At 38.4% G+C, this 12,372-nt stretch overlaps 1 protein-coding gene across 1 annotated transcript in view; it reads right to left on the bottom strand.

The window, feature by feature from the left end:
- Positions 1–882: 882 nt before the first annotated feature.
- Positions 883–12,372, bottom strand: part of LOC135480467 (FIGNL1-interacting regulator of recombination and mitosis-like) — a 44,528-nt gene continuing 33,038 nt past the window's right edge. Inside the window, exons 13-24 of the mRNA XM_064760304.1 lie at positions 11,313–11,465; positions 10,922–10,985; positions 10,378–10,459; positions 9,810–9,892; positions 8,944–9,088; positions 8,036–8,215; positions 7,352–7,588; positions 6,610–6,723; positions 5,367–5,558; positions 4,442–4,645; positions 3,723–3,764; positions 883–2,686 (exon numbers count right to left, since the gene is read on the bottom strand). Of these exons, the coding sequence (XP_064616374.1) occupies positions 2,522–2,686; positions 3,723–3,764; positions 4,442–4,645; positions 5,367–5,558; positions 6,610–6,723; positions 7,352–7,588; positions 8,036–8,215; positions 8,944–9,088; positions 9,810–9,892; positions 10,378–10,459; positions 10,922–10,985; positions 11,313–11,465 (1,661 nt within the window). The 3' untranslated portion in view covers positions 883–2,521. The remainder of the gene's footprint in view (positions 2,687–3,722; positions 3,765–4,441; positions 4,646–5,366; positions 5,559–6,609; positions 6,724–7,351; positions 7,589–8,035; positions 8,216–8,943; positions 9,089–9,809; positions 9,893–10,377; positions 10,460–10,921; positions 10,986–11,312; positions 11,466–12,372) is intronic.

Raw genomic sequence — 12,372 nt, forward strand, 5'->3', positions numbered from 1 at the left:
CATCGTAAGCGTGACTTGAACTCACAACGACTTTATTGGTGTGCGGCTCCTAAGTTATTGCGTCGTGCAGGCAAGAAAAAAAAGAGTCCATTTAAACAGAATACATAAGTGTATTCAGAATACAACATTGTAAAAGAGAACTGTAGAACTTTGTCTCAAATCGGCACATCAAGTGATTTAAAAGTTCTTTTGGCAAAATGAACTTCCTGTTTTTCATTTGACGCGTCATACACTGTACAGCATTCACTGCCACAGTTAAACTCTTTGTGATTAAGGTTTGGTTTAAACTGAACCATCACTTGTCATTTTTCGCAACATTCAACACGTCGATTTCGCAAGAAGCCCGCCACTTACAGATACTTTCCGGGTGGCGTACAACTTATCTCCCCCTGATTGCGCACAAGAGGTTTTCAAAGTTACTTCCCCTTAAAATTTTTCATCAATCATATTTTTTAACTGCGCGTCACTTTATCATTTTGATGTTAAAAACGGTATTATTTTGACAGATAGGTAGTTATATTATGACCTACACGCACGCCTATCACGCAAAGCTATGATTTGTCCACTCATTTTTAGTTTACAAGTACTTCACAGGAAGTGAATATATTATTTGTAAAGGCCAGTGGGAAAACAACTTGATTTTAACAGATATTCAAGAAGCTGTTACTACTTTAGCTATTGGAAGCTGGAGGCGAAATGAAAGTTTAGCTCATAAAAGGTATTATGTAAGGAAAATATATATCAGATGCGACCCTAGCTTAATTAAACTAAATGTTGAGGTCTATTTCAACATTTTCTAACATCAGAAATTGTTGAAAATAGGCCTCAACGTTTAATTGAACTAGTACGAGCCCGAAAATCGTCCCGATTAATTTAGGCCATTTGATTGCTCCACACGTAGGTCTACTCTTTCACAAATTTCTGGTTCTTCTTCATCCAAATTGTGCACAGTACTCATCAACAAAAAACATGTCTTTGCCCGTGACTTACTTTTCTCTTTGTTCAAGTTTCTTGAATAATTCAACAGGACATTTCGGTCGACGTCCACTCGATGTAACATGTTTCATAAGAAGTTATCTCCCCTGAGTGCGCACAAAGCTTATTTGTTTTATTTCCGCTTGGAATCTTTTCTGTATGGCTTTGATCGCAAAGATGCATATCTCATATCTCAGTCAGAACTTCTATTAAACTGTTGGCATTCATTTTCTGACAATAAATCTTGACTGATATCACATAAAATTATTTCATGGGCGAGTTAAGATAACAAACTCTGCCTTTCTCAGAAGTATCCTACACATGAAACCAACCCTAAGACGTCATCCATCAAGTCAACTGGCTTTTGTTGTTCTGTCAACACCTCTTACAACATGGACGTTATGTATTGTCATATTTTCTATCTTGGCCCACTCTGTGATCAATAATACTTAACATAGAAATGGAGGTACCAACGAGTGGAAATAATTGTCCATCACCCGTTAACTGATACACACCTTAGATCAAAACTCCAACACAGCCAGTCAGAACCAGGTTTGAAGTGATGAATTTTTTACTGGATGTAAAAGTCATCCTCTCGATGACCTGACCAGATTCATTTACTCCGACTGTATTAAGCTGAATCAGCTTTTACACTGCCCCAGTCCTGGTATGACACATGTCCACCTATCTTAGCAACTAGGGACCTCCGTGGCTTAGTTGGTTAGCGCGCTAGCACAGCATAATTACCCAGAAGCTTCTCACCAATGCTGTCGCTGTGAGTTCAAGTTCAGCTCATGCTGCCTTCCTCTCCGGCCGTACGTTGGAAGGTCTTCCAGTAACCTGCGGATGGTCGTGGGTTTCCCCAGCCTATGCCCAGTTTCCTCCTACCATAATGCTGACCGCCGTCGTATAAGTGAAATATTCTTGAGACGACATAAAACACCAATCAAATAAATAATAAATAAATCTTAGCAGCTTGCGAGGCACATGTTCCTGACAAGCCTCTTTTCCAAAAGTCCAAGAATCTCCGGCCAAAGCTAAACACACCTGTGTGTGACCAAGGTCTTTTTAGCAGGTAACATCATCAACCAACGCCAGGACCGTTATCAAATGAGTACGTCATATCTCTCATTAAAGGTTACAGAAAATCTCTTATTAAATTTTCACTGCTTCAACTGTGGCATATCTATCTCAGGAGGATTTCTTGCGTATCTAATTAAAAAATAATGTTCCCGCTTTGGGAGTCTAGTGGCAGTTTTATAGGCAATAAGGTGGTCGACGTTAAATTTTTTTAACCTTGTCATGTAAAAAACTTTCACACCCACATGACGTAACGTTGGAAGATCCCAGGAAATGTATTCTAAATAGCATGTGACCTGCAATGTCATGCACACCAGACAAAACCCTTACTTCTAAACAAAAGGTTTGACTGTATCCCAACACACTGTAATTTTAATTTACGGCAATATATACATAAAACTGAGTACATTGGAAGTTTTTTTTGTTTACAAACTGTTTGGTTAAAACTATTCAAACTGCATCTGTCTCAGTCATGCTCATGTTGGTTTGACACAGCTTCTGACAAGTCCTTTGATGCTTTTCGCAGCTGATTAAGTATCCCATGAGGCACCTGTTCCACACGAAGGAGCTCCACCCAACGCTGAATGCATCCATGAGTATCTTCAAGCAGCTTCGCACAGTCAGCCTCCAACTGCGAGAAAATACAATAAACATGCTATTATGAGTTTATGACTTATCTTTGAGTGAGCAAGTGAGTGCTTGGGGTTTAACGTCGTAATTAACAATTTTTCAGTCACAAGACGACGAAGGAATCCTTAAAAGTGCATGTAATGTGCCTCCTTGTTGCAGGACAGATTTCCACCAATCTTTTACATGTATCTAGTGCTGCTTCACTGAGACAACTTACCGAAGGCAAGCAAGCAGCCAGCTTGAGCCATTATACTGATATCTGTCAACCAGTCTTTGCACTATCCCCTACATGCTGAACACCAAGCGAGGAAGTTACAACTTCCTCTTTTAAGGCGTTACGTGTGACTCGAGCCAGAATTGACCCTGGATCTACCACTCTGACTTATCTTTGATGTAGTCTGATTGGATAGCTGATTAGTGGTGTAACAACTTTTCACTTATATGACAGCTGTCAGGTCTATATGTTCAAGGGGCCTCTGTAGCCAAGGGGATTAGCATGCCAGAGCTGTGAGTTCAAGTCCAGCTCATGGTTGCTTCCTCTCCAGCTCCATGTGGGAAGGTCTACCAGCAACTTGGGGATAGTCAGTTTTGAACAGTTACCTCCCACCATAATGCTGGCCACAGTTGTGTAATGAAATATTTCTCAGTACAATATAAAACACCAATTAAATAAATAAATGAACAAATCTGTATGTGGAGGAAACCAGGGTGCCTGCAGGAAACCAGAGACCAACCTCCTGATGGTGCTGGTTTCGTGTCTTACACGTGTCTACTCTACACTTCATGGTTTTGTCATTTTTATCACCTTTAAGCCAAATCCAGATCATTTTTGTATAAAAAAAGGAATAAAATCTCTCGCCTAAATCCACTATTGTGACTCTTGGTGCCAACAACTCAACAAGGACAAATAATGATTCTATTTAAGTTGCCACATCGCCACGACAACCGTTTGGCCAAAATACTGCTGGTGTGGCATAAAACCCCAGTCCTTAACTCAGTCAACATCTTCATGCAAAAATCTGTCAACAAGTAGTTACCTGTTCAGAGGAAAGGTCTAGTTTTAACTTTTTGGCAGCAGGCTGAAATCAGATGGAGAGAGAAAACGAGATTCAGCAATGCTTGATTACCATAACTGATTCTGATGTAATGCTTGATTACCATAACTGATTCTGATGTAATGCTTGATTGCCATAACTGATTCTGATGTAATGCCTGAAACACAATAACTGATTCTGATGTAATGCTTGATTACTATAACTTATTCTGATGTAATGCTTGATTGCCATAACTGATTCTGATGTAATGCTTGATTGCCATAACTGATTCTGATGTAATGCTTGATTACCATAACTAATTCTGATACCATGATATCAATAAACACAATAATGGTCAGAAATATTACATCCATCAGACTTGGTTTTCACCTGCAATAATACATTCATGCCTTCCATGCTTGCTTCTCAACACCGCAGCTATATAAATGTAACGTTCAAAGCACACTGTAAAATGTTGGGTATCTGTGTTCTTTCTGTTTTGGTCATAAATTACAGTTCACTGTTTTTCCCATATAACAAACTCCCATGTACCTTACTTGTGCTTTGTTAAGATGTGCTGGAGATGAACAACATGGAAACAGAAGCAGATTAATCTGTTTTGTTCCAGTGAAAAATGACGACAGCATTTTGTTTTGTCAAATTTAAAAAAAGTTAAAAATGTATTTTTTTTCTCTTTTGAACAAATGGTAACATCAGAATACCTCATCCATTTTAGCGTCGCTGCCATCAACTAAGATGTCACCATGTGTTGATGATTGGCCCAACTTCTCCTCTGAGGCATTCATCGCTGTGGTGTAAGTTGTAATACGCTCCTCTGGGGCCATCTGTTTGAATTTCTCCAGTTCTGTCTTCAGAGATTTTAGTAACTCCAGCTTTCTTTCTGACTCCATCTCAAGCAAACCAATCTGTTAATGAATTAGATATATAAAATAAACTTGACAAATCTAGGAAAAAACATATATTAGGATCCCAGACCAAGGGTTGTAGGTGCTGACATAGTCAGGCATGATTGCACAATAACATAAATATCAACAATAATTCACCTTTGCATTGATTTCCTTTTCATGTATAAATCCAAGCAGAATATGCATTTTTATACCAAAATGGCACAAATATTTCGTATTTTAATGAAGATTCACTCTTTTTTTTTCACCTCATCAGGTGTCTTCATGATGCTCGCCAACGCCATATAAGTAAAATATTCTTGAGTACGGCACAAAACACCAATGACACAAATAAATAAATCACCTCGTATCTGACAAACTTTGCCAGGTGAGACGTTATATTCAACCATGTAAACTGGCTGCACAATGACTAATAGTCCAAAGTGTACCATCATATGTGTTTTATTTATTTCTTTATCGGATATGTATTTTACACCGAACTCAAGAATATTTCACTCATACAACGACAACCAGAATTACTGGGAAACCCACAATCATCCACTGGTTGCCTATCATAATTGACTTACCGGGTGAGTACTTGTATTTCTTTTTTTGTTTTATTCTTTATTTTTTTATTCTTTCTGCATTAAGTTACACTTTATGCACATTCTAGGTAAAGATTCTAATTAATTGTTTTTCATACTTCAATTCTCAATCGATTTAATGAGCTTACACCTCTAACCTGGTAAAGATGTCTGGATAGTTTGTCCTGGAGCCTGGGGTCTGACTGTAGACATTCTGGCACAGAGATTTCGTGGATACTTTCCTGTGAGAATGAGGAATACGCCTGGCAGGCAGAGTGCTGAACCAAACAATGTGCGTCTGCGAGCAGGACGCTGAACAGGCGGGAGACACAGCACAAGATGGCAGTTTGCTGCAAAATACACATACAGTACAATTATTTGTGGATGACCTGGAAGGACATGTATAATGGCAAATGTTTAAAGCAGTGGACAAGGCTGATTAACTGATCATTGTTTTATAACATACTCCAAAAATTATTCAAGAAATATTGATTGATCAACTGTGGTTTCACTACATACTAAAAATTTGTCCCTTATACAATGACAGTCATGCTAATGGGTTGACAAACCTGATGTACAATGTGTAAACCATTGGTCTCTCACCAAATGTGATGTACAGATATTTATTATTTATATAAAGGCAAATAATCAGGATTTCCCTCACTGATAAAAGTGATCTCACTGGCCTCCGTCAGACATCACTTTCGTTATTATACACTTAGACGCCAGGACACAAGTTTAGTCAACCTTCCTACGGCAAGCAACAAGACAAGACGTCATATAATGCGTCACGTGCGACGTCACGCTAAATATACAAATCTATGAATCCTGAAAACATTGCTTAAACTTGTTCCAATACACAAAATCATGGTACTGTCAAAATATAAATAATAAATAGAACATTGCACAGTGAAGGCTGAACATCATAAATAGTTTTCTTGTGAAAGGTGGAAACCCACTCGATGCTTCCCTTCTTGTGAGTTATTCTTTTCACTTCTGACTCGAAACGCAATATTAGTGGACAACAAGTGGTGTTTACTGAGTGGTCTTATGAGTGTTATCCACTCGTTATCATCCTGAGTAAGCCATTCACAACAGTGTGGAATAAAAGAGGTATTTACATCAATATCTGATTTAATATCACTTAATATGTAATGACTCTGTCACCTTTAATTTATCTCCCCCCTCTCACACACTGTAAATCATATACGTGGGATGGTCTATCAACGACCTGCCGATGGTCATGGGTTCCCCCAGGCTCTGCTGGGATTCCTCCCACCACAATGCTGGACACTGTCGTATAAGTGAAATATTCTTGAGTACTGTGTGAAACACAAATCAAATACGTAAATAAAAAAAATAAATAAACCAATCACATAAAAACGAATGATAAGGGCATACCTCAGCAACAGGGGGCAGTTTCACTTTACCAGCCTGTTGTAAGAACTGGCAAATAGACAGCTTCAGTTCTAAGGGGCATTTTTCCTGCAACAATTTACCGCTCATTTCAACTGCCTACAAGGAAAGAAAAATCAAATTTAATGTTGGTAAGGGATAGTAGTTTGGAAATTTATTAAAGTACATTATGAGTATTTTCATTTCATAAAACTATCATAATTCCTTACATTCATGCATTCACAGCTGCTAAATTTACACTAAATGTTTCGCTCTTTTTTCTTGAAACTTTCTCCTCATATACGGAACATTTTCAATTACATTCTTTCTTTAATCAAAATTAATTTCACTCAAAAGTGAGGTGGTTAGCATGCTAGTAAGGCGCAATAACCCAGGACCCTCTCCCCAACACGGTCGCTGTGAGTTCAAGTCCAGCTCATGATGGCTTCCTATACAGTCGTATGTGGGAAGGTCTGGCAGCAACCTGCGGATGGATTTAGTTCCCACGGGCTGGCTAACATCGTATAAGCGAAATACTCTTGAGTACGGCGTAAAACACCAATAAAATAAATCAAAATAAATAATTTCATGTTGAATGAAAACAGAACTATGCTATTTCTCACAATTTGCAGCACCCAACAAATAGCATCATGAGAATGAGGCATTTGAAACAGGTGTCTGATTTTCATTTGATTTGTCAAAATCGAAAAGCTTGGCTTAATGTCACAAGCACTGTTAGTATATTTACCTGGTGAAATACATGAGATGGGAGATATTTGATCACATAACTTCCGAGTTCCAAAGAGAGGTTGACCAACTTGTGACAAATCACTGAGGCTCTACAATGGGGGTCTCGCAGATCGGGGAGACAGCTCCATAGGGAGCAGTATTGATGCATGAATGACTGTGTGAGTGAAGAGTCCAAACCCCCCTGCACCCCAGCCTCATGTTTGAATATATTGCATGTAACTTCCAACGCCGAATTCTGCAACGGAATAAAAAAGAGAACCTTGTCTTGAATAACATCACAACAAGGCATACAGATTACAACTGCAGGTTTCCAAGTCTGCAATGTTTTGTTTATTTATTTATTTACTTGAATGGTGTTTTATGCCATGCTCAAGAATATTTCATTTATATGACGGTGGGCAGCATGGCGATAGGAAACCTGAAATAGTCCCCTGGGAATCCCTCCATGTGGTGTTTTGATGTAAATACGCATGAACAACATTGTCTTTGCTTAAACGGAACTTTGGCATTACATAATTATTCCTAACATTACTCTGCTATGGCTAGGACTGTTAAATATTCACAGCAAAGTTACCTTCATAATCAATATTTTGTTCACAATTAAACTATCAGATTCAAAGTAAGAAAACCCACATTTTGGCGTGTCAGTAACACATACATCTATTTTATCACATAATTTTACCAAGGTTTTAAGATCTGAAAACTTTCTCTCAGATCTCCCATTCCAGTCAGTAAGATATCTGGTGCATTTTGGTAGAAGATCATTCAGGATGCGTGTCTGTAAGGGGACTGGAAAGTCAGATAAAGGGAGGCCACTCCACACATATAAACTCTCTTCTGGGAATATGTCCAGCAGCTTCTCCTGGTAAATAAACAGTGTAATGTACACTGCAACAATCAACAGATCAACACTGTTGTATCATGGGCACTAAAGGGAAGGAACTCCAAATACATTAAAATTTACTTCCACTAGTGGTACAAAAAATACTGATTAATGCACAGGGTAACATGGATTGTTAAGGTGGGTTTGGTTTGGTTTAAACCAGAAAAGGTCATGGAGGTCATAGAAAAAGTGGTTTAAATTACAGTATAATGATTATTTGGAAGGCCTGTTGACCAAATATCCAGGTTGACCTGTACATTAGTTGCCTGACTGAAGCAGTGGGTAAGAAGTCCAGAGTGATCTTATCCAATTTTCAGCACTGGAATCTGAACGAGACCCACAAAGTGTGAATAAAGGAAACAATATTTCTGTTAGAAAGATGAAGCACAAGATAAATTCTGTTTTCCTATTTTCAAAAGCCTTTGATGAAATTAATTTCCATGTAAATCCTCTTAATTCTTATGACAAAAATTCTTCACAAAATACCAGCCTTCAACAGTAAAGTTATCCCTTAACATAACTAAATCTGTACCACAAAGGATGCTCTTTCACAACATCTTGTGAATCATTTTATTCTTTGTGACTTTTCTCGTACATCACACTACGATAAATCAACCAATAAATGAAGCAGAAGGCGAAAAAGATAAGATAAATATACACTGTGAAACTTTGTGAAAATGGCGTGAAATCCGGCAGTTTTCCTGTACCTGGTGTTCTGGTGCCATGAACTTTGTGAGTCTGCCCAGTAGCCTTAGCACAGCCCGGTACTCTATGGCCTGGGTGGGTGGGGCCAACTTCAGCATCTCACCAAGCAATGTTACGTGGGAGAGGCACAGATCTGCACTACCATACCTAAACGAACAGATGAAACGTGCAAAGTAATGGGGCCATAGACCACATACTGTGTAATGGGGTCGTATTCCACAGAAAATGTAACAGGCTCATACTCCACATGCAATGTAACAGGGTCATATTTCATGTAAAATGTAACAGGCTCACATTCCATGCGCAGTGTAACAGGGTCATATTTCACATACAATGTAACAGGGTCATATTTCATATAAAATGTAACAGGCTCATATTCCATGCGCAGTGTAACAGGGTCATATTTCACTTACAATGTAACAGGGTCATATTCTACACACAATGTAACAGGATCATATTTCACTTACAATGTAACAAGGTCGTATTCTACACACAATGTAACAGGGTCATATTCCACATAAAATGTAACAGGATCATATTCTATGCGCAGTGTAACAGGGTCATATTTCACATACAATGTAACAGGGTCATATTTCACATACAATGTAACAGGGTCGTATTCCACACACAATGTAACAGGATCATATTTCACTTACAATGTAACAGGGTCGTATTCCACATACAATGTAACAGGGTTGTATTCCACATGCAATGTAATAGGGTCATATTCCACATACAACGTAACAGGGTCATATTCCACATACAATGTAACAGGGTCATATTCCACATACAATGTAACAGGGTCATATTCCACATACAATGCAACAGGATCTAAGAAATAACAGCTGATTTCTGAAGTCAAACATACCTGGCCACAAAACACCAGACGTCCGTAGCCATTTGATTGCACAGTGGATCAGAGTGAAGAACATGACGCAGCAGGCTGGACTCCTGAAATGAAAGTGAAAGTAATTTAAGCCGTCAAAATCCAGGGCAGATCCTGAAATACTTGTTGGCAGTGTACATCTGACTTACTTTACATGTACTCATGTAATTGGGTTTTTACCCTGCTCTCATGCATATTTCACTTGTATTAATACTAGGGTCAGGTGTGTTTATGTGTGGAGATGTGTCAAAATGAAAGACTTCCAGCCCTACAGGGCTCGAAAATGTAGCCTCTTTGGTGTAGGGTAACATGTACTGCAAATCTTAACCTTTTTACCCTTTACAGCATCTGTTACAGTGGAATTTATGCATTCAATTATTATCAAAATGATGCTAAAATGATTTGTTTGTTTCACTAATGATGCAACTTCATAAAACTGTGCAAATTATTTCTCTACGCCACATAGTTCTCTCAGTATGTTTCAAAATATTGGTGCAGCGGCAAAAAAAAAGGGTTGAAGAATTAGGCCAGCTACAACATTAATACTTACCACAACAGGAAACTGTTTGACCGAGACACTGCCCACATAACCACACAGTCTGGTGCACACATGCTCATAGAGACTCACAAACCTCAAATCCAAAATAGATAATACAGGAAACACAGCAAACTATATGTACTTGTAAGTGTGTAGGCTAATATTACACCTGATGCATACAAGTAAATCTTGTCATCTGCCATCCATAATCACACTCATACACATTGTCAAGATACACACTGGAACCAGTTATCTTATTTCCTTAAATTTGCTAGCTTGATTAATATGTATATTTGATTCATTGTTCTTGAAGAGTACATGCACTGAAAAGTTCAGTTGAATGATTGATCTGGGCAGAGGATTCACGTGTATCTTTTAGTGTCATATGATTTTAAATACTTGAATACTTAAATATCTTGCTGGAAAAAATATCAAAACTCACTCAATCTAAGAGTGCAAATCTCTGAACCAGCATGCACAAATTCCCTCAATTCAACTTTAATTTTATGACTACCTCTTTTGTGAATGATTCCTTGTGCTACATTTTCTGTCTTACCTCTGAGCTTTTCCGCTGCACATAACACCTGGAAGACTTCCTCCTAACAGGAGTTCTGTATGACCTGTAGTGGATATGAACACACGACCTTATAAAGCCTCTGATTTAATAAATCTGTGACCAACAGATAAAACTTCAGAGTTATCTCAGAGCTCATTCTTTCTTATTTAGAATTGCAGTCTACCTTTGCAAAACTCATGCATGAAGTAAGCCGGTTTTTTCGAAATTCCAAACATTGAGGGGCTAAAAAATACATCTGTACAAATTTCATCAAATCAGACAATATTTGGAGCAATTTTTACATGGAAACCAAAGCCGAACATAGCCAGACAGGCCCAAATTAATATCCCTAGCTTTTGCTGATATATGAGATAACAAAAACTGTACATACACCTTTCGCAGGCTGTGAAGATAGCATCAATGATTCCTTGTCGTGGTTCATCACCGGAGTACTGTGACGGTGTCAACCACTTCTCCTGGACATCATCTACATGGTGGGCAGGAAAACATTTATGTAACTGTGGCTTAACTTTGTACTCTCGAATATATCACTTATACAATGGTGGCCGGGTTAATGGGCAGAGAAAATGCCGGAGGATCCAGAGTAAACCTCAAGCTAATGACACGAGCAATGGACTTTAACTTTCTCAAATGTGACAAACATAACATAGCCAGCTCAAGGTCTAGGTCATATTGATGGAAGGCAAGCAATCTCCAACAAATGACTTTCTTCATTGAAGATTATTTCCACAGAGGTACTGAAGACTGATACGGGGGGAGTGAGGATGGGGACCTTGGTCTGAGGACTACCTATAGGGAAAATAAATAGCCTACTTCATGGTGTTGATACAGTGCATGGTGTGACCCAGAACAAAGGTTAATAAAATTAAAGGCAACAAACAAGATACTTAGTTGTAGTTTATACTTAAAAGTTTCAGAATTAATATATGTACAATTAATATGTACAAAGTTTTTATGTTATCCCCTCAGAGACTGCTTCAATATTGATTTATTTCCTCTAATGATTGTACACACAACAGCGTTACCTGAGAGTTGAGGTAACAGACTCAGACTTGTTATCTGGAGTAACAGTGTTGAGCCAGGGCTGTGTCAGGAGCCCCATCTGAAAAGTGTGAAACAAGAGTTACCTCCCTTGCTACGACATGCCAATCGCCAGTTAAATATCCCACGTCACATCCTTGTCTATGCCATATAACTAGTGGAATCATGGCCATACTGGCACTTCTGTCACGATTGTAATGACGTTTACAGGTTAAAAATCATTTTTATTTTGCTGCCAGGAGTCCATTAGCTCACCAATAGTTCACCTTTAGTGCACACTTAGTCAGGGGGTGTCATAATTCCTGTTCATTTTTCTGAAAACTTCTGAAATTCCCAGTCCTTTAAAAAAATTTAACAAATGAGAAAAGATCACTTACTGAAGGTATCAT

The sequence above is a fragment of the Liolophura sinensis genome, chromosome 13 (genome assembly GCF_032854445.1).
Source record: "Liolophura sinensis isolate JHLJ2023 chromosome 13, CUHK_Ljap_v2, whole genome shotgun sequence".
Classification (NCBI taxonomy): Eukaryota; Metazoa; Mollusca; class Polyplacophora; order Chitonida; family Chitonidae; genus Liolophura; species Liolophura sinensis.